The following is a 22,659-nucleotide window of genomic DNA, read 5'->3' on the forward strand; positions in this document are numbered from 1 at the left end:
TTGTCTTCAGTTTGGTCATGGTGTTAATGTGACATGATAAAGCCAGCTGGGTACAGATGAATAAACCAGATTTGATGATAAAATGACACCTTAGGTTTAACTTAGCAAAATCCTCAAATACTTCAGCCCATTCGAACAGATCGCACAACCTACAATTGTTTTTTTCTGAAGTATACTTCATCATTGGATAACTTTCCTCTTTAATGTGTTTAAGAGAGTTTGAAGAGTATCTTTCATATCTTTGTGTTTAAAAAAAAAGCAACTGCCTAGCTTAGTATAACATCTGTAATCAGCTTATTGGTTCAGTTTAACAGCTACAAATACAAGGACCTGTAATTATCTTTGATTCAGACTTTAGAGCAGTAAATATTTAACTTATACTCATATTTTACCCACTGCAATAGATGGACGGATGGATTCTCACACTTTTCCACAATGTACAACTTTATATAACTTGTATTTATGTAAAATATATTTGAACTCCCTCCAGAAGCGCTTGGTACGTGGCACATGTTGACAGTGGTGGTACACAGCTTCATTACTTAAGTCAAAGTATCGATACTCCTGGTCAAATATTATTCTACTACAAGTGAAAGTTGCTCTGTCAAATTGTTACTTGAGTTAAAGCTCTAGAGTACTTGCTTTGAAAAATACTTAGGTATTCAAAGTACTTCTTAAACAATCTCAAAACGTATTTTCACAATACATAAATGCGGTCAAGAATACATAGAAGTACATTTTACTGTCTTAGGGATCAGATTTCAGAAAAGAGAAGGACATTCATGAGCTGACTTCAAAGCAAAAGTAGTGAGTAACTAGAGCACTGATAGAAATGTAGTGGAGTCAAAAGTACAATAATTGTCTTCTGAATGTAGTGGAGTAAAAAGTATCCCCAAAAAACAATACTCAAGTACAGTACAGATACTCAAAAAATGTACTTAAGTACAGTACTCAAGTAAATTGACTCTGTTACTGCCCACCACTGCATGATGAGCTGTTGTTAATCTAGTTTTCTGTAATGCAGGGGCGGGCTCCGTGTGAGCAAGCCTTCCTCTCATTGGTCAGTTCAGACACAAAAAAGGGGCGGGGACAGAGGGGAATTCCCCCAGACAGTCCTCTAACAAATATCACAGTTCCTCTGCTATCAGTCATTCAGCTCAACCCTTTGACACAGAGACATAGAGAGAGACATTCAGACAGAGACAGACAGCATCATGGACGGTGAGCAGATGCACTTTCTTTATTCACAACAATCCTTTAAAAAGTCATGTTCAGACTTAGTGTAGTTTTCCTGTATGTGTATCCTTACAGCAGCTTTGTATAGCATCATTAAAGCTTCATGTTTCAGTTGAACCATGTATATTAAAGTCAGTTTATTTAGCAACACAGAGACACTTCCTCCTCCTCTTCGTGTTGTGTTGATTGATAGTCAGAGAAGGACTGAAGCAGCACACAAACACAGTCTTACTCCTGAAATGAAGATTCATCACTTTTCCTCCTCTGTATAATTCTCTCTTCAGCCCTGCTGCCCTCCATGCTCGAGGATCCAAACCTGAGTGAGTACATCTAACCCATCTGCTGTCAAACTGAGCTGCCTGTCTGCACAAGTCAGTCAGTGAACACAACGCAGCCTCTCACTTCCTCTTTTAGTTCTGTAGCTGACTAGACCTGTCCTGTGTTAACCAAGACTACTTAATTTTCATCTTTTATGTGTGTGTGTGTGTGTGTGTGTGTGTGTGTGTGTGTGTGTGTGTGTTAGAGATATATATATATATATATAGAGAGAGAGAGAGAGAGAGAGAGAGAGAGAGTGTGTTTCTCTGTTACATGCATTTTAAAGTAGGACTCAGCTGAGCAACAAACATCCATTTCAGAATCATGTAAAAAATGTGACAATACTCGTTTGATCTGTGACACAGACATGTATGTGGGTGTGTGTGTGTGTGTGTGTGTGTGTGTGTGTGTGTTTGTGTGTGTGTGTGTGTGTGTGTGTGTGTGTGTGTTTGTTTGTGTGTGTGTGGGTGTGGGTGGGTGGGTGGGTGTGTGTGTGTGTATGTGCGTGCTAAGTTTTAGTTCCTCTCTCTCACAGACTTTATGTTTAGCAGCTTCTGTTTCTCTACATATCAAAGCACAAACAGACTCTCCCTCTGTGTTTGATTCAAACTGAGCCCTGACTTTAAAACCTGTTCGTGTCTACTGAGTCTTCATTAAATGTTTCAACAATGTCTGACATTGTTTTCACACCGAGCACTTGTTTGTCTGCAGATACTTCACTGTAAAGCAGAACTGTACCCTTAGAGCGCCCGCTTTATATCGGCACTCATTTAAAATGTGACAGAGAAAATGAGATGCAGAAGTAAAACAGGAAGTCAAACTGAGCTTATTATTACAGACAAAAAGGAGAAATAGATACAAATGGTGAAACAAGCATTTGTTGGTGTTTCCTGTTCCCTCAGTGGATTCAGTGATTTTACTTTTGGATGAACACAAAGTGACAGAGCACAGATAGCTGACTTTACCTCTGTACTATAGTGATTGCTTCCTTGCCCATGTGCCTATCCTTTGTTTTCTCATGTTGCCTTCAATCTACATCTCTTCGTCCCCACTCATGATGCTTTGTCGTGATGCCTTTACTGTCCATCTTCCCGCCCTAATTTCCCTCATGGTTTTTTATTGTCTATATTTCCATTTTCTGTGCTCTGGTGTTGGAGTCACAGTCTGTCCAACCTGATCCTGTTCTCAAATGATGCCTTCACTGTACCACATCCCTTGTGCTATTGTGATGCCTTCATTTTCTGTCCGTCCATCCTCTGTTCATGTGATTCATTCTTTGGCTGTCTCTGCCGTCTGTGATGCCTTCACTGTCTCTCACCTCTTTGCCTTGTGATGCCCTCACTGTCTCTCTGTCTTCTGCACGCTCATGATGCCTTCACTGTCATTCTGTCCTCTGCAATCTCATGATGCCTTCACTGTCATTCTGTCCTCTGCATTCCCATGATGCCTGCACTGTCATTCTGTCCTCTGCAATCTCATGATGCCTTCACTGTCACTCTGTCCTCTGCAATCTCATGATGCTTTCGCTGTCACTCTGTCCTTTGCACTCTCATGATGCCTTCACTGTCACTCTGTCCTCTGCACTCTCATGATGCTTTCACTGTCACTCTGTCCTCTACACACCCATGATGCCTTCACTGTCTCTCTGTACTCTGCACTCCAATGATGCCTTCACTGTCTCTCTGTCCTCTGCACGCTCATGATGCCTGTACTGTCACTCTGTCCTCTGCACTCTCATGATGCCTTCACTGTCTCTCTGTCCTCTGCACTCTCATGATGCCTTCACTGTCTCTCTGTTCTCTGCACGCTCATGATGCCTGTACTGTCACTCTGTCCTCTGCACTCTCATGATGCCTTTACTGTCTCACTGTCCTGTACACGCTCATGATGCCTGTACTGTCACTCTGTCCTCTGCACTCTCATGATGCCTTCACCTCTCACTGTCCTGTACACGCTTATGACGCCTTCACTGTCTCTCTGTCCTGTGCATGCTCATGATGCCTTCACTGTCTCACTGTCCTGTACACTCTCATGATGCCTTCACTGTCTCTCTGTCCTCTTCTGCACTCCCACGATGACTTCACTGTCTCTATGTCCTCTTCTGCACTCCCATGATGACTTCACTGTCACTCTGTCCTCTGTACTCTCATGAGGCTGTCACTGTCACTCTGTCCTCTGCACTCCCATGATGCCTTCACTGTCCCTCTGCACTCTCATGATGCCTTCACTGTCACTCTCTCCTCTTCACTCTCATGATGCCTTCACTGTCTCTCTGTCCTCTGCAGTGGCTGAGCCGGCAGTGCAGGTCTTTGAGCAACCAAAGCAGAGAGGGATGCGTTTCAGGTACAAGTGTGAGGGTCGCTCCGCTGGAAGCATCCCTGGAGAGAAGAGCTGTGACAACAGCCGGACCTACCCGAGTGTGCAGGTCAGAAACTTTCACCTCTGCAGAGACACAAGCATGTTCTTTAATGAATACAGACAAGTTCATGACAGTGTTCCAACCAGAATTGATTTGGAAATTATTTTATTGATTTAATAATTTTCATTTTCATTTCCATTTATGTGTCTTTAACACACCGCTACATCCTGTATCAATTTCCTATAAATGTTAACGACATGCATCTTTGGTTTTGTAGATCTTGTAGTTCTAGGCATTTTTGCCTCTATTGGTAGGACAGCTAAAGAGAGACAGGAAATGTGGGGAGTGTGGGAGACATGCAGCAAAAGGTTGTGGCTGGGAATTGAGCGAGCGACCGCTACAATAAGGACTAAAGCCTGTATATGAAGCATGTGCTTAAACCACTAGGCCAACTGGTGTCCTAGATCTCATAGTGTTTGTGACTTTAATCTCTCCTGCCTTTTCTTTTCTGCTGTGGTCTCTTTTCTTTTCTTTTTTTTTAACTTAACAACCCGGCATCCACCCACCTAGGCTTTATGTCCTCCAAGGTCTGTGATCAGAGCTGCATCCATAGCAGTTGTCTGTTCTTCATAGCATTGGTCTGCTGTTGAAAAATAGCAGACCACTGTGATGGAGTATTGACCAATCAAATTTAAGTATTTATTAAAGCCATGCAATAACACATAATAAACACACTCAGTGAGGTGGCTGGGAGATTTAAGGTGCAAATACAACCTGTGCAGAGATAAAGATGTTTTCATCATGCACATGTCTTTCAATACAGGTGTAAATCTGTCGGTTCCTGTATGAATGACCTTTTCCTCTTCCTCTTCCTCCTCAGATCTTGAACTACAGTGGAAAAGGAAAGGTGCGAGTATACTTAGTGACGAAGAACGAGCCATACCGTCCTCATCCTCACGACCTGGTGGGGAAAGACTGCAGAGATGGATTCTACGAGGCCGAGTTTGGACCTGATCGCAGAGTCATAGCGTGAGTCCCCAAACAGCCAAGCAACAACAATGACAGTGCAACAACAATAACAACAATAATAATAACAACAGAACAACAACAGACCAACACAACAGCAACAGAATATGCTAAATGCAACAACATCATAAATGAACAGCCAAATCGACATCAAAACAACAACAACAGAACAACAGCACAAACACTTAAAAAAAAATAGGGGCTATAATATACAACACCTGCTTTACTACAACACCACAAAATCATAAACTACACAGCAATGACAAGAAAAACAACAACAACACAACCACAACAACACCAAAAACAACACAACAAAACAAGTACTACATAAACAACAATTATTGCAGCGAGACAAACAAACTCCAACATCAACAGAACAAGGGGAAAAAATTACATAAATAACATTTACAACAACAAAAACATAATCAACAACAACAGAACAGCAGATCAGTGTTACAGTTAGAGTCACTATCAGCATCAACAAACACACACACACAGTCACACACACACACACACACACACACACACACACACACACACCCACACACACACACACACACACACACACACACACACAGAGCATATTTGTCGGATCATGTCTGTGATGAGGATGGTATTATGGGAATTCCCCGAGTGACATCACTGAAGTCTCTCTCTGTGTGTGTTTGTGTGTGTGTGTGTGTGTGTGTGTGTGTGTGTGTGTGTGTGTGTGTGTGTGTGTGTGTGTTTGTGTGAGTCAGTATCTCTCTGTGTATAATTATAAATCTGGGTTATGGGCTGTAAATTCAGATTAATTAGACGCTCAGCTTGTCACTGAGCTTAAATGTCTTTAGACTTTGTGAAAACTGCTGAAGATGAAGAGTAGAGCACCTTCCTCAGGTGTGTTTGGTTTATCACAGTCAGCTGGTTACAGTCTCTCACAGTCTTGTCTTCAGTTTTCAGAACCTGGGGATCCAGTGTGTAAGGAGGAGGGAGGTGAAAGACGCCATCATACAGAGGATGATAAAGAAGATCAACCCCTTCAATGGTGAGTCTTCCTCGTCTGTCATTTCTGTTGTAGTGACTGAGTGCACAAACAATTGTTGCTCTTTATTCTGTTGATTTAAAGAAAAGGAGAAATTAGTTGAATGTTATTTTCAGTGTTCTCAGAATCAGACTTCTTTCTGTGTCAGAGTTTATTAGAGACACACTCTGCTGTTCTTCTTTACGTTCACAAGGCTACTGAGTTTACCTGAGGATTCAAGTATTCTGCAGTAAGCATTTACGAAGTTGGGCTGTTATCATTTTTACAGAGAAAAAGGTTGACTAGTTCCAGAGAACAGTCCTACACGCTGGTTTTAACCCAGTTCTCAGCACTCTGAACTGATATCACGGATTTTCTCTCTGGTCTTTGGTTTGCACCACAAACATTGTGAGAGTGTATGTGATTAAGCTGTTTCCTGTACCTACTCTTCCTCTGCGCGCTGTGTTGCAGACAGACTGCGTCCTCGTGTACAAACAGGCGCTCAGATACTTCCTCATTCCTGGTTCACAGTTGCTCAATTGAGCAGAGAGCAGGAGGCCACGTGAGAGCTGGGAATGTAGGATTCATTAACGAGGAGCGGGGGGAGGCGGGTCGAGGGGGTTCCCCAGCTCTCACAGAGGATGATAACAGCCTTACAGATCCATAAAACCAAGCTTGATGTTTCCAGTGTCTGGTTCTCCAATCTGAGGATTCTTCTTATTACCTTATTCAACTTCATTAACTCAAGATGACTCAAAAACTCACTTTGGCTATTTTCCACACCTGAAACAACACTTCAAAAAATCCTGTAAACAACTATCACTGGACACACAAATAGAACAGTACAGAAAAACTGTACGCACACTGCACATAAAAAAGATACTGCAGAGACTACGCACACAGTGTGCAGCAAGAAGGCTTCAAAATATGAAGCCTCAGTTGACGTACTGTAATCTGCTGTTTCTGAAGTGTCCACTTGAGGCTCTCTCCAAGAGTGAGTCAATCCTCATTGAACCTCACGTTAACATGTCAGACTTTAAAGCAGACTTATAACATGTTTCCAGCCTGTTATATATATGTCTGAATCTATATACCCCCTTTTTTATTTGTATGAAATGTGAGGACGGTTGATTTTTAGATAACTCATCTTTCAAAATACATACATAAGGCTTGAACCAAGGGGTGGGGCTTATTTGACAGACAGGTGGGAGCTGATAGCTGTCAGCTGAGAGTTTTCAGATTCCTCCTTGTTCTGCCGAGCCATTCTTTGGCCTGTTTGATTTACCTTGGTCATATTTAGTTGTTAGAGGTCAGATATGGCACACTTGTGAAGTCAAAGTGTGTTTTCAGATCTTTCAGTGTGACTGCTGCTCTGTGAGGATACACTAAACATCAGTAGACACTCAGGGTTTGCAATGAAATCACTCTGCTGAATCAGAGCATAATGAAGAACTGATATTTTCCCAGGATGCTCGGCTGAACAATCTCTGTTGCAACTGGTCAGGTTATAGGTTGTCGTGGTAATACCACAGACACAGGTGTGTTTGTTGTGCGATGTGCAGGGCAGTGTCTCTGCCCCTATCTGCTGAACACTTCTGCTTTGAAACTCAGCTGCTTCCTGCCCCCCCCCCCAAAACTCCCCCTTCAGCGTCCCCATTATCACAATACAGATGTATTAGACACTCTCTCTCTCTCTCTCTCTCTCTCTCTCTCTCTCTCTCTCTCTCTCTCTCTCTCTCTCTCTCTCTCTCTCTCTCTCTCTCTCTCTGAGCTCCTTTCCTTCCTTCAAGTGAGTGTTTGGTCACGTAATGAAATAGTGAAACATAGAAAGTGGGAGATTAATGAGGTCACACACCTGTCCTTTAGAATACACTGGGTGTGCGTGTGTATGCTCTGTATGCTGTAGATAAATTTCACATGCATAAAGAAACGTGCCCCTTGAGTGGTATGCCACATGTTAAAGTGCAGCACAGCTGTGAGAAAGATATATATGCACACGAATATGAATCATATATGATCATGTTGATCTTTCATTCAGCCAGAAAGCTCTCTCCTCTGTCTGTTTTTGGACAATAAAACATCAAATCTATGAAGAGTTAGAAACAAATAAAGAAATGTAATAAAACCTGCACAAAGACACGTCACACCAGCACATGATGTAAGTGCACTGTATGTTTGTCTGGTGTTTTGTGTAGTAGTGCTGCTCTGTTAAAACTGATTTAAATGTGAGTCACCAGTGGAGATGCTGTTTGTGGTTAAGCTGTCAGCCTCCCCCTCCTCTTTCACTCTCACACTCTGCTCTCTCACACACTCATAACACAGTGACGTCATCCTGATTTTTCCCACTACCACCACAGGGACCCTCTGCAGTCCACACAAACACACAACTGCACGCACACACAACCCCCCCCCTCCTCTGTTTTGATTATGAAGGCTAAGCATGATCAATCAGTCAGTCAGTCAATCAATCAATCAATCAATCAATCAATCAATCAATCAATCAATCAATCAATCTTTATTCTTATAGCACCAAATAAATTATTAACAAAGACTCAACATCAAGACAGGATAAGATTCAGTCCCATCTTACAGGCAGGACTCAGTCTGATCTCATCTTAATCCACCATGAGCAGAGCACTTTGCAGCATTTAGCAAGTTATAGTGGCAAGGACAAACTTCATTTAACAGGCTGAAACCTCGAGCAGAACCAGACTCATGTTAGACACACATCTGCGGAAACCGAGTTGGGGTTGGAAAGACGAATAGGGGGAGATGAAGAGAGAGAGAGAGATGATAGTGGTGAGAGGGATAGTAGCAGCTGGAGTCAGGCAGGTCCACAGCAGCAGGTCGTCTATGGCAGCGACTCAGAGGAACCTACGAGACAAGGGAGCCAAGGGACTCCCAGAAAGGTCTATGGTTAGTAACTTGATGCATGGATCTGCATTGTAAGAAGCATGGCTGATAAGACAGGCTGACTGTACCTGTTTGCCAGGAGGCTGAACCTGCTCCACCTCTATGCTTTATCAGTGGGCCTCGCATTGCCTCCTCATACCTCCCTGGGTGAAGTCAATGAGCCTATGTCCATGTTTGATAAAGCTTATAAGAGAGAGAGATGTTAGCTGCCTTGTTTCTTAGCAGCTCGGCTGTTGGTAATAGATAAATTACAGTCCAAACAGACTGGTAACCTGATGACCTGTCAGTGCACTTGGACTCCAGCCTGTGGCAAAATATCTGCATGTTTGCATGCTGTCAGCAGCAGCGTACCAAGCATTTTAAACTTAGCACTGAGTGGAAGGAGTTCCCCCTTCACCTCACATAAAGTGTAGTGTCCCACTGTGCTCTGAGTTTATGTCTGCAGTGTTTTTCAAACATATCAATAAACGTGTCAGAAACACAAAGTTTAAGAGCTAAGACGTTTCCCACTGCTTTCACACACGTCAGGAGCACCGTGGTCATCTCCTGCTCCTGCTCACACACACACACACACACACACACACACACACACACACACACACACACACACACACACACACACACACACACACATACACACACACTCACGCATTTAAGAAACTCTCTTCTTTCCACTCTGCTGAGACGTCACAGAGCGTCATTCTGGCGACAGTTAGAAGCCGTGGAGGTGTCGACTTAAGCCACATAGACATTGAGAGACGAAGGAAGAGAGGGTGGGCAGATGTGAAAGCCTATGTGTGTGAGAGGATGTGTGTGTGGGTGGGTGTCTCAGTTAAAGGTGTGTTTGCATGTTGCCTGTGAGGGGGGTTATTGTGTGTATGCATGTGTGTGTGTGTGTGAGTGTGTGGGCTGAGGTTCTTATCTGTGACGTTTGTGTTAGTCCAGAGTTGAGGTTAGGAGACAACCTACAGATTTTTACAGACACGAGAACATCAGAGAACACTCTGAATCTTTATCAATTTATCCGTAAATATAATTCATACATCTGTACGTATGACTTGTTCATTTGTATTCTCACAGTCTGTGTTCATGTGAAGTTTCATACAGTGTGTATTACTATTTTTTTACGATGTTAGAATTGGGCTGTTTCTTCAGTAGATAATCTGAATCCTCCCCCTCCATGATATGAAGATGAGTGATAAAGATGTTCAGTACTGAGCGGATGACATAATGAGAAATAAATAAACACATACTGAAGTTAACTTGTTAGCTCTGACTTACAGTTCACCTGTCTTTCAGCTGCTCTGCATGTTTTTAACATGTTGTACCTGTTTGTAAGATGCAAAGATCCAAAATAAGCCCAAACATCAGAGAGTCTTCATCACTCTGTTCCTCTTCCTCAGAAATCCTGCTTGCTTAACTCACCATCACAGCCAAATATTCATCAGTCAATCTTGAGTGTTACTCATGTTATCAACTTTGTGTTCTCATGCTTGGTGTAAATTCATGAAGGGTAAACTTCTACTCTGAACTAATTAGAGAGAGCTGACGACCAAACATCTGCTCTGTGACAAAAGTTCTCATTTGGTTTTGTCCAGCTGTGATTCTGATATCTTTGTATCATGTGCATGTCCTCAGTACCACAGGAGCAGCTGCTACACACAGAGGAGTACGACCTGAATGTGGTGCGTCTGTGTATCCAGGTTCACCTACAGGACGAGAACGGACAGTTCACCAGACCTCTGAACCCCATCGTCACCAACCCCATCTACGACAACCGTGAGTGTTATTGCCCATCTGCTAACCAGGGCTGGGTTTTTCCCACAGCCTCATGCTACGATACGCATCATGATAGACATTGATTTGGGATTATGAACATGTCTTACACAGAATTTACAACAACAGCTGTTCTTTATTGTTGTGAATGACATCAAAAGCATAGTTTTAAGGATTCTACAACTTAATATTATGACTTTCAATTTACATCCCATAACAATTATTAAATGCTAATAAAACATTCTTTAATTTTCAGACATAAAATAGCCTTTTCTGATGTCCCTATTATTTTTAGTTTTCTGATGCCACAATAATATTCACTATACTTTGAGCCCACTTCTATTTGCTGTAAGAATGTCAAATATGTTAGCTTTACACCTGCACACAACTAACACACTGTAGTCACTTTGATGAAGTGATAAGTGGGGGATGTATAGCATAGCTCACACTAATTTAGCAGCTACCTGAAGCCTTTCTTCTGAGTCTGTTTAAAAGTTGAGATACATTTTATGATAGAAGCCTCATCAGCATCGGCTGAGACATCACACACTTACCCTCTGCAGCTAGCGTACCTGTTGCCAGCGGCTGATCAGAATGGTGTCTAGCCATGTGAAGACACAGGTTCATTGTTTTGCTGCAACAACATTTCATGACTTGTTACTCATGGACATCAGTTTCCATTGCTATGCGGATGACACCCAGCTATACCTGTCAACCAAACCCTCCTCCTCCCTCCCGCCCACTTCCCTCTCTGACTGTCTGAATGAAATAAAATCCTGGTTCACTTTCAACTTTCTCAAATTAAACAGTGATAAAACCAAGGTTCTCCTCATTTGCACCAAATCCACCATTTCAAAGCTCAACAGTTTCCCACTTATCATTGATAACTCCTCACTTTCTCCCTCCCCCCAGGTAAAGAGTCTGGGTGTCATCCTTGACAGCACACTATCATTATAATCTCACATCAATAATGTCGCTCGGTCTGCATATTTCCATCTACGCAACATCAATTGCCTCTGCCCGTCCCTCACACCCAACAGCACTGCCATACTTGTTCACACCCTGGTAATTTCACGCATCGATTTTTGCAATTCCCTCCTCTTTGGTCTCCCTCTCAAATCTATCCATAAACTCCAACTGGTCCAGAACTCTGCTGCTCGTATCATCACCAGAACTCCGTTCATCAATCACATCACTACCGTATCATACCTTGTTGATTTTATCTGCCTAATTTTTATATTGTTCTTTTTTATAACTCCGCCCTGTATGGTGACCTTGAGAGCTAAGAAAGGCGCCTTCAAATAAAATGCATTATTATTATTATTATTATTATTATTATTATTATTATTATTATTATTATTAATAATAATATATTGCCCAGGCCTAAAATGTATCACAAGACGGAACATATAAAAGTCTCATCATACCAGAGTATAGCTGCTTTCACACGGATGTCCCATGGACCTGCCACAAAGGAGGAGAACATTATGAAAGTGATTATAAATTGTTCTGACAGATCAGGCTGCTGAGGTCATTAAAGCGGTTATTTTCTATTATGTCACAATGTCAATGTAGTGTTTGAACAAACAGTTCATGCAGGAAGTACCTGTTGCGAGTATTTGTTGCAACACCTGTGTGTTTGTTTGTGTGTGTGCTTGCGTGTGTGTGTAGTACTCGATGAGCCAGTGTTCCTCACACACACACACACACACACACACACACACACACACACACACACACACACACACACACACATACAGAAAGAGGAAGTTCAAACACACTAGCCCTCCACAGCACTGTTACCATGGAGCACTTCCTCTTTTGACAGCAGACATGTGACATGTGACCCAGCTTCAATGTGGTTGTTTTCTAAACCAAGTTAATGTTGAACCCACTTAGGCTAAGCACTATTTGGTTCACAACAAACATGTCAGCGTGTTTACGTTAAAGCACATTGTCTTGTGCTTGCATGAGCAGGAGGACTTTTAAAATACCAGAGCATCTAAAGACACCTACAGACATCTTCATCACAGAAAAAAATACTTTTCAAAGACTTGGTATCTGGTAGGATCAATATTTACAAACTTCAACTAGCTTCCTGATGAGATTATATATTTTCATACTCCTGGTGGAAATTTACAAGATGAAAATTAAACAGAGTAGAAACAGAAGCAGCTTTTGTCCTCAGCTGTCTCTGTGTGTGCTGTGTTATTTTGCCATCCGCACTGATTGAGGCTACAACTTGTAGTGGGGTTAGCAATAAAAGCTAGTATTTCCTTCTTCCATATTTCACACTCTCACCAATTCACAGTAACTAACAGCCGTGCTAACATTGTGAATCAACAGTGAACAAGCATGGCGTCTCATTCAGTACAGACATGGTGTCAGCAGCCCTTTTTGTTTACCATTTACTCAGTTTGCTGCAGCAGGTAGGTTATGGACAATGTTTGAACTTTTGCATGAACCAGGACTCAAAACGTCATGGTTGTTTTTATGACCACCTTGCATCAACCCAAGAGATAACAGGAGAAACACAACTTCAGCAGAACTCTGTTGTGAAAGGGCTTGAGAAGTCATTTGGTGTAATGTGGTGTTTACTGGTTGTATGCAGTCTGACTTGTCAGCTCTGTTGCATCTTTTCATCATCTTTGTCTTTCATCTGTCAACAGGAGCCCCGAACACAGCCGAGCTGAGGATCTGTCGGGTCAACAAGAACAGTGGCAGCGTCAAAGGAATGGAAGAGATCTTCTTACTGTGTGACAAAGTACAGAAAGGTAAATACCATCAATGTTCCTTGAAACAAATCAGCACTATGTTTTCGTACATTCAGCTTACATCTATTTTCTCTCCATTCATCTTCATTCATCCATCATGTATTTCATATCCATAGCGCCATCCATATCTTTTTGCATGTTCAGTCAGTTTTCCACTCTTGTTTCCCCAATCATCACTTCCCTCCAGATGACATTGAGGTGCGATTCTTCTCCTCTGATGGCTGGGAAGCTAAAGGCTCTTTCTCCCAGGCTGATGTTCATCGTCAGGTTGCCATTGTCTTCAAGACTCCGCCCTACTACAACACCTCCATCATAGAGTCTGTCACCGTACACATGCAGCTACGCAGACCCTCTGATCAGGAAGTCAGTGAACAGATGGACTTTAGATATCTGCCTGACGACAAAGGTGAGCAGAGATCTCCTCAGTCCAATAAGTGGTGACAGTTCTCAGCTGGATGGCTTATGTGAACATGTTTTATTTGCTTTAGATCCTTATGGTTTCAATGCGAAGAAGCACAAAATACAGAACACGATGGCCATGACAGGACTGTCAGGTAAGTGATATGATGTACACTGCAATGAGCATGTACTTTCCATTAACTTATTTGTAATGTAACAGAGGATCCTGAACTTTCTTCAGGTGTTCGTTTTGCTGGTCTGGCTATGAACAGGCCCAAGGCAGTACCAAAGAGCACTATGGGTCACATGCAAAAAGGTAACTGCTCCGACTTGGTTCCTCTTTAATAGCAATGATCATGTGTTAAACCACATATAACAGTCATCCAGATCAGGCTGATGCTGCCCAGTAGTCACACTTAAAGCCACTTTGTGTCCTCTGCAGACCTCAGCAGAATCTACCCGAAGCAGCAGCCCACACCTATGATGCACCATCAACCTGTTTTCAACCAGCAATACCAACCAAGCCCTCAGAGTGTAATGCTGCCATCACAGGCCCTAAACTTACCAGTTAACCATCGATGGGCCAGTCCTAACCCCCAACTCTCCATGGAAACAGTCACCATCAACTCACCCGGTGCCATGAATAACATGTCCCGTCCTCATCCTAACCCTGGAAGGCTGCAGACGAGCCGTGGACCAGGTTTCTCCTACAGAGTGGAGCATGGCAACTTTGAAAATAATGATTTACCCGAGCTCTCCATGACAGACTTGCAGTGCTTGGACCCAGTCTCACAAGCAGCTGGACTAAGCCAGCCGGAGTCCCAGGCCCTCTACCACCTGCAGCAACAAAGGACGGATCTTGCCTCTGAGCAAAAGAGCCAGAACCATCCAGAGTACCAAGGTCACCCGACTGCATGGCCCAATTTCACCAACCTCAATCAAATTCAGAACCCCTTTAATGGGTCAGTACCTGGAGGTGGAGGGGGATCACAAGGGCTGGGTACTTTCTCCTTCTTGGAGGGAATGGAAGGGGATGATTTTGTGAAGGGCCTGGTGGGAGAGTCTCAACCCACCTTCCATTTGAAACAAGAACCTCAGATGTCATTGGGACAAGAAACCCATTCTCCACTCATGCAATCCCAGAGAGAAAGCCAAGGAAACACTTACACCAACCTGCTCCCTCGTGCCATGAACAACGGCTCCAATATGGATCCACTGAGGCGGGACTGCAGTGGCAACACGCAGCCTCACAAAAATCTGCAAAATCCTGAAGGCCACTTTCTAACCCTTGCTGACTATATCAAATCAAGTAAACAAAGCAACTGAAAGAAGCTAGTTTAATGTATGGCACAGAAACAGCTCAGAGAATTATGTGGATCTTGTTTAGCTGTGTAAAGCTAGTCATTTGGCCTTACCCATTCTTGTTAGAACCACAGTCTATGGACTTTGGCTCAGAGGGCATCAAGGTGGGGCTATTACATTTGCAGGAATGAGGTCAGAACTATGTTTGATCAATAACCAAAGACAGTTGTGTCTAGGTGATACCACTGATAATGGACTGGTTCTTTCTTAGACAAACATGTCATATAGAATGCTTCTCATTAGCTTTGCAAAATCTCCCATCACTTGTACGCTGATGACACTCTGTTGTACTTCTCATTAGTGGCTGATCAGACAGGGCTGAAAACATGCAGGGAGGAATTGATGCTGTTAAGGGTGATAAACAAAAACTTTCTTTATTGCTCCTGATAGCCTGTAGACAGAAATCAAGTAGAATCTTAGTGCCCTATCCTCTGTGTCACAGTCTACTCTGCAGGATCTTGGTGTTAATTTTAACCAATCCTTGAGTTTAGATGCTCAGGACACTGACCTGGTCTCATCCACATAATGAATAAAACTAAGGTCTTCAACCAATTAATTGTTTCAATCGCTATCAATCACTTTTTTAAGTGAATGTTTATGCAAAAGGTTTAAAAGTCCAGATTAACAATGTAAAGCAATTGTTACCATTGTCTTGATTTGGGAATCAAATTAATCCAATGAAGCCTTCATCAGTGCTGACTGTCACTAATTTCTCAAGTGCTGTAGTTAAGTCTTAATTTAGTTTAATCCAGAAGTCTATGGTGACTCAAACACTCCAAAATAGTGCTCTGCTGGATTCTGGGATTCGGTTGACAGCTACAACTTGAAGTATTTAAGTAATGTTTTAATTCCATTTGACTCAAAGTGCGTATTACTTTTGACTGGTCAACTGAGCTGTCACTCGTCACCTTTTTTAAGCAAAATGTCTTTTCAAAAGTACTGTGGTGTTTTTGTTGTTTTCCTTTAAGGTGGCAACAGGAAGCTGGAAGGTGCTGCAGCAGCTTAACTACAGTGTGCTGGGAGGGACAAAATATCCCACAATTGAATGAAATCATCTTGGTTTTGGACCTTAATGGCATTGCAACCAACACATTAACACTGACAGCTCTAAATTTTACCAAACTTACTAACTTAACGTCCTGCTTTGTTAAAAACTGAAACTTAGATTTTTATGCTGAATTAATCCAATTACATTTAGACTGCTGTAAATCTTTTTTCATTGCCTTGCCTTTAATTAACAGTAAACCTTTTACACACAGTTCAGCTGACAATCACAGAAAACATCTGTTTTAACCATCTGTTCTGGCTCCCTGTTAATTTTAGGACTCTTGATTAAATTTACTGACAGAGCTCAAAATGATCAGGCTGCAACACAGTGTCACTCGACAAGTTCTTATTTACAAAAAAATGTATGTTGTTATTCCAAACAGATTCCGGCCCAAGAAATAACTGTTCCCAATCCCTCCCACTGATCCACAGCTGTGTTTGGTGTCCAGCTGCTGGTTTTATTGACCTCTGAGTGTAATCCCTCGACTAGTTAATGACAGTCAGCTCACCTGAGTCCAGCTGGCTTCTGTTTGTGGATGAGTTAGAGGACTTTATTGTCAAGCAATTAAACAATGAGCACATCTTTTCAAAGAAGTGAATATAATATCGTGGGTATTTTTCTCAAGTGAACTTTGATTCACTGTCCATTTTATTGTCAATATCAATGTTTTTAGGGGGCAAGAGTAAAAGGATGTGAGGGATTTTTCAAATCCAGCAGAATTATTTTTTTTATAAAATTGTACTTATTTCTTTGTAAAGAATGTTGACATTTTCTCCTTGTTGATTGTTACAGCAGAGTATTTGCTGTTCAGTGCACTCTGTATATACATGTCAGCCTCATTTGAGAGTGACAGCAGTAAACTTTCTGAAAGCAGCGAGCTGTCAGGTACTGAAACTTCCATTAAAGAAGTGGGAGGGAACATTTTTAGCGTGGTGTTTCCTTTGTAATGACTATGTCATAGCAGTGATCACATTATTCAGAGTTCTCAGAGTACTTAAACCACATGTTGTACATACTGTATACAGATGTTTTATTTAGCTTACAGAGCTTCTTATCAGAGGAGACATGTCTGATTATGAACAAACACTGGCTCCTGCGCAGGATTCATGTCTGTCAGCTGTAGCCTGGATCATCCTGACATGTTGCCTCTTTTATTTTTTACAGATTCTTTTGCTTTCAAGAATTTAAGTGACTTTTTGTAAGAACTGTTATTTCGGGACTTTTGTACTTGATTTTTTCTTAATAAACAGAGTCTCTGGGATTCACCCTTTTGTTGTTTTATCATCAGCATTGTATCTTATAATCCTTATGCAGGCATTCAGAACATTTACACAAAGGACCAAAACAACAAGGTGCCCTGATATTTGATTAGAATGGATGCAGATTAGGCAACATGCATTCATTTTAATACTGGGACACCTCAGAGTGCATTATGGGCCTTATTACATCTTTAGCTATACCAACTGTTTATCCCCAATTTATATCAGTCAACAGTTAAATTAGATTATTATAACTCTTTTCATACCTGTAGAGTGAATTCCTACCTGTGACCAGCAGCCAGTTAGCTTAGCTTTTTGTCTAAAACCAGAGGATGAAACGATGGCTTGACTCTGCCCTGAAAGTTAAACTGAGCCTCCATAATCTCAAGCTAGCTGTTTCCAGACTTTTAGCTAGGTTATGCTAACCTGCTGCTGGTTCTAGCAACATGTTTGCTATGCAGACGTTTGTGTGTTTGTGTGTGTTTTGGCCTCCTCAACCATATTTAATCAGTTTAATCTAGACACACAGCGAAAAGCATCTGTCTTGCAAGAGTACTGTGATTAATGTTGAGGAGGAGTTTCAGTGGCAGTTACAAGCTGATCAGAAACAAGTGTTCTGACTTACCCAAGTACACCTTCTGGCTTTGTCTCCAATAGAGAGACGGCATTTCCTCTTCTTTATGTTTCTGTTAGCAGAAAGTAAAGAAAGACACTGTAAGTTATAGAGCCTGTGATTAACAAGGAGCTAATATGCCAACACTAAAGTTTAATGGAGCTGTGGCTGATTTTAATTTGATGTAAAAAAGATTCAAGATGAATTGGGTGGATGACCTGATTAAAGCTGCAGTCCCAACCTGTAAACATACAATCTGCTGAAGGAGGAGTTCAAACAATGTACAGAGGTGATTAACAGTTTTCTCTGCTTGAGAAAATAAGCTAATCACCTGATAGTCAGCTTCCTCCTGACTCATGACTCCACTTACTCACATGACTTTGCACTTTCATTTTGGACTTCACTGAGTTATTCTCTTTTTTTCATATAAGAAAGGCCTTCTTTCTCTGACTCAAACAAAACAACATGACACCTTCAAAACTGAGCCAGACTGAAACTGATAAACATAATATGACATAACATATGCAAACCAATCATTTTTTATGAATGAGGCATCCTTATTGCAAAAACTATCTCAGGACACTTTGCAAAAAGGGTGGATTTAGACTGTGGACTTTGTTATGTCATTTACAGAAAGCCAACATTGACCAATCATGAACAAGAAAAAGCTTCCTTTAATAGGCAGAAACCTTGAGCAGAACCAGACTCATACTGAGCAGCCATCTGCCTTGACAGGATGGGCTGAGGAAGAGAGAGGGAAAGACCAACAAACCGACCACAACAACCCAAGACTGAACTGACTTATGGCTTCAGTGTCATTAATATTTGTAGAAATATAGTCAATAATAACAGCATAGTGAAAGTATCATAAGTATGACAGACAATTATGAAAGTAAAACTGAACAGGTCTGTTATCAGCATTTAAATTCTAAAACTGATCAAATGGAGAAGACTAATAATATTAACCATAGCAGTCATAATTGAGCAGCTTCAAGATTAACAAATAAAAAACACATGATGGTGTTAAAAGAAAAACCCCATGCTGAAATTCAGAGCACAATTTGAGCAGTTGGATTCATGCAATTCCCCAAGCAGTCTAAGCCTAAAGAAACATAACTAGGTGGTGGTCTAAGCCTAAGACAGCTCGAGCTAGGTAGGTTGAAAGCATGGTGTTCAATAGGGGTGATAGGGCATTATGAGCTTTTTAAGATATGATGGTCTCTGGCCACTAAGGGCTTTATAGGTCAGAAATCTTTACAATTCTATTCCAGCTTTTAAAGCAAGCCAGTGCTGAGAAGCAAATATTAGTCTTTTCATATAGCAAGTCTGCAACAGTGTCATAATGCAGCTCTGCCATCATCACGCCTTTGTACTTTCATTTTGATCCTATGATGCCGTAAAATCAGTGTTCCTGTGTGTCATTTAACTTTGCGTTACATCACTGTGAAAGTGAGAGAGGTAATGAGCTCAACATACAAACACACAAACTCAGACGTGCACACACACATGGCTGTTGTGCCCTGCCTGCTCTGCTGAGTTGTCCCATCTTTTCTCTGTAACACTTCTGGTACTACCTGTGATGCTGGCACACCAGTGGAAGGACTCAGCCCCACCACAATGCATCTGATACACTCATACTGAAGAGAGTTGTTGGAGGGGTGTAAATATCAAACCTGAGACTGGCAAAATCAAAAGTGCTTTAACATCTTCTCCAAATTAAAATACATGAGCTGCAGCATTTTTGATCGACTGAAGAATCTGTATGAACTTCAAACAGTATACATTAGTGATAACAGTAATAAATCAGTCACAGATGATATATTGAGTACTTTTCAGTTCTATGAAAAGGTATTATAAGTACTTTTACAAGACACTTCCTATACACAAATATTTTTAAGCATGATTTTGAATGCCAGACTTTTCACATGTGACAGAGTTCTTGAACAGTGTTGGTGGTACAGGTGGTCCAGCATGTTGCTCTTGCGGGTACCATAGAACAGGGGTTCACAAACTTTTCGGCCACTGACCCCCAAAATATAGGTACCAAAGACTCGCAACCCCCACTGTCCCTCAAAGTGATTTAATGTTGTCACAGTTATCACCTTCCACACCTGCTCAGCCTCTCAGCCCAGTACATTTCCGCTCCCCTTCGTTTACCTGAACCACACTCTCCTCAGTAAGCCAACACAAATCACCTGTTTCTCATTACCTGCTGCCAGTATTTAAGTCCCGGTTTCAGCTCACTCAGTGCCAGATTGTTCTGCAATGCAAGACTCTCCAGCACTTTTCCTCGGACTGATCTCCCAGTTTCGACCCTGCCTGTCCCCAACCTTCCTTCCTCGTTTCTGCCCTGGTAACTACCTCAGCCTTCTGTCCCTGACCAAGAGGTTTGCCTGCTCCTCGTCTGTTTCCTGCCTGATCCTCCACACAGTGAAACCAGCATCTCAACAGACATTGTGTGACCTGGTTAGTAAAGATTGTTACCTTTTGTTTCCTCCAGGCTCCAGTGTGCTGCTTTTGGGTTCACCCTCACACCTGTTACAAATGTGGCTTCATTTAGCTGGTCTGCAGAAAATTTGCCTACCTAGATGAGCCTGTGGCTATGTTTCCTGTGCTGTTATGAATTAACCTGCAGCTACTGATGCTTTTGCTAATTAACAGGTCACTAACCCTAAACTGAGGAGTCATCTGGCAAAAAGAAAGGCAGAAAACTCATTACATTTTCTATTTTCAATGTTTTATTTCAAATGTAGCTACTATTTTTGTCTATTTTTTTTTTACTAGAATGGGTAAAATGTACTATTTTTAGATAAGGTTAAAAAAACATTCTGGAGGACATCTCACGACCCCCCCCATTTGTGTTTGACGACCCTCCCAGGGGGTCCTGACCCACACTTTGGGAACCCCTGCCACAGAGAAAACAAAGGCTGAGTCAGAGTAAGATCACTTCCTTATTGTCAAACAGTCATAGTAATAATGTGTTAGCATACTTAGCACTGAGCTGTAAAATAAAAATTCACCTAGGTTATTGTGTAGTAATCAGAGGATCAAGTGTAGAAAACCATCATGTCAATCTGCACCAGGGCTGCATCAACACTCATTATCAGGACAACACTATGTGTAGTTAGTACTAGTTTCTGCAGTGTTTCCTCATCACATCCTGGAAAAGGCGAGATGGACCTGTTTAACCACCTCTTTCCAGTAAAGCCCCTCCCTTGACTCCTCCCCCCAAGCTCACAGCTGGTCTCTCCCTGCAAGTATGAATGAAAGCTGTTACTTCACACTTAGGTTTCTGCAGGTTGTCACTGATGATTTTAAAATCTTCACTCTCAGGTACCTGCCTCGCCTTGAACACACTCACATTACATTAAGTTTTTTGATGAACCAGACAAACACCCAATAACTATCTGAGAGTATTATATTCATTCATGTTTAAAATGTGTCTAACTTTATTACAAATAAATCTGTAAAAAGTAACCCTAACATTCTTATGAACATAAAGACTCCATTAATCCTGAAGAGAATTTTAAACTGTTTCTGGATAAACAGATGGAAACAGAATTAAACTTTGCACACCCATGTGATCACCTGTATTACTCTCCCTTGTTCTACAGTCTGCAGACTTCCTGCAGCTCATTTTAATTACAGGTGTGAACGTTCAGAGCAGAGAGAGGGGATCATCAGGTGTGAGGGCGGGAAAACCCCACCGAAAGAGAGAGAGAGAGAGAGAGCTACTGTTTGAACAAAGTCTGCTCACCTGAGCTGTGTAGAGGTGTTTCACTGACTTATTCAAAATATGCATGTAACCTTACTTATTCTGAAACTCTGTGTCCATAATCAATGCATTATAATTACTGTTGTTACTATGACTTTATTCAAACAATAGCCATAAAATTATGAGCAAAGAATTACAACCTGGTCCTGAATGACCTGTTAACAGGTAATACAGACACAATGACGCACCTACTAGCTTGATTATGAAACAGTCAATAATAATATGAGTCATTGTGACATTTTCATGTCAACTTAGTAACACGTATCTTCAGTACAACAATAAGTTGTTCCATTTATTACCTGGCTGTCTTACTAACCACCCAGCTGTGTTCAGTACTTGATTCTGATTGGTCACTTCCCCTTGACAATGGTTATTAATTCTGATAAGTAGGTGACACTAGGAACAACCTGATCACATACGTCATACACATCAAATCAAACCACAGAAAGGACTTACGTCACATTTAGTGTACTGTTTATGATTTCACCTCTTCCTGTTGACGATATGACAGAAATTGTACTTTAAAATAGTATTGGTGGACAACATGGAGGATGTTTTTGGTAGTTCCCTGCATTTATTTGGTTAGCACAACACTTTAGACTAGTGGTTAGTGGCCAGACACCAGCAGAGTGAAGACAAAGAGAAGTGGGAAAATAAAGCAGAAATTTGTCGATGTTAAAACACACAAGGAGCCGAGCTGTAGAAAACAGACATGAAGCAAACAAAAACTGCAATATAATATGAGCTTTGGCAGAGTTACAGGACTGGTTCAGTGAGAAGGAAATGCCAACAGAAAAT

At 41.6% G+C, this 22,659-nt stretch overlaps 1 protein-coding gene across 1 annotated transcript; it reads left to right on the forward strand.

Annotated features, from left to right (window-relative positions):
- Positions 1–1,115: 1,115 nt before the first annotated feature.
- On the forward strand, positions 1,116–17,479 carry rel (v-rel avian reticuloendotheliosis viral oncogene homolog). Its single transcript, XM_034682656.1, has 11 exons — positions 1,116–1,221; positions 1,521–1,556; positions 3,840–3,979; positions 4,794–4,942; positions 5,875–5,966; positions 10,494–10,634; positions 13,301–13,405; positions 13,593–13,811; positions 13,894–13,959; positions 14,046–14,120; positions 14,247–17,479. Exons 1-11 carry the CDS (start codon positions 1,215–1,217, stop codon positions 15,128–15,130), a joined length of 1,914 nt encoding a protein of 637 aa, XP_034538547.1. The 5' UTR covers positions 1,116–1,214; the 3' UTR covers positions 15,131–17,479.
- The last annotated feature ends 5,180 nt before the right edge of the window (positions 17,480–22,659 follow it).

This window comes from Notolabrus celidotus, chromosome 4 (assembly GCF_009762535.1).
Source record: "Notolabrus celidotus isolate fNotCel1 chromosome 4, fNotCel1.pri, whole genome shotgun sequence".
NCBI lineage: Eukaryota > Metazoa > Chordata > Actinopteri > Labriformes > Labridae > Notolabrus > Notolabrus celidotus.

Bases quoted from the DNA above. Each gene is read 5' to 3' on its own strand.
- rel (XM_034682656.1), top strand. The intron at 5,967-10,493 runs GTGAGTCTTCCT...GCATGTCCTCAG, and splicing joins GAAGATCAACCCCTTCAATG to TACCACAGGAGCAGCTGCTA. The intron at 13,960-14,045 runs GTAAGTGATATG...AACTTTCTTCAG, and splicing joins GGCCATGACAGGACTGTCAG to GTGTTCGTTTTGCTGGTCTG.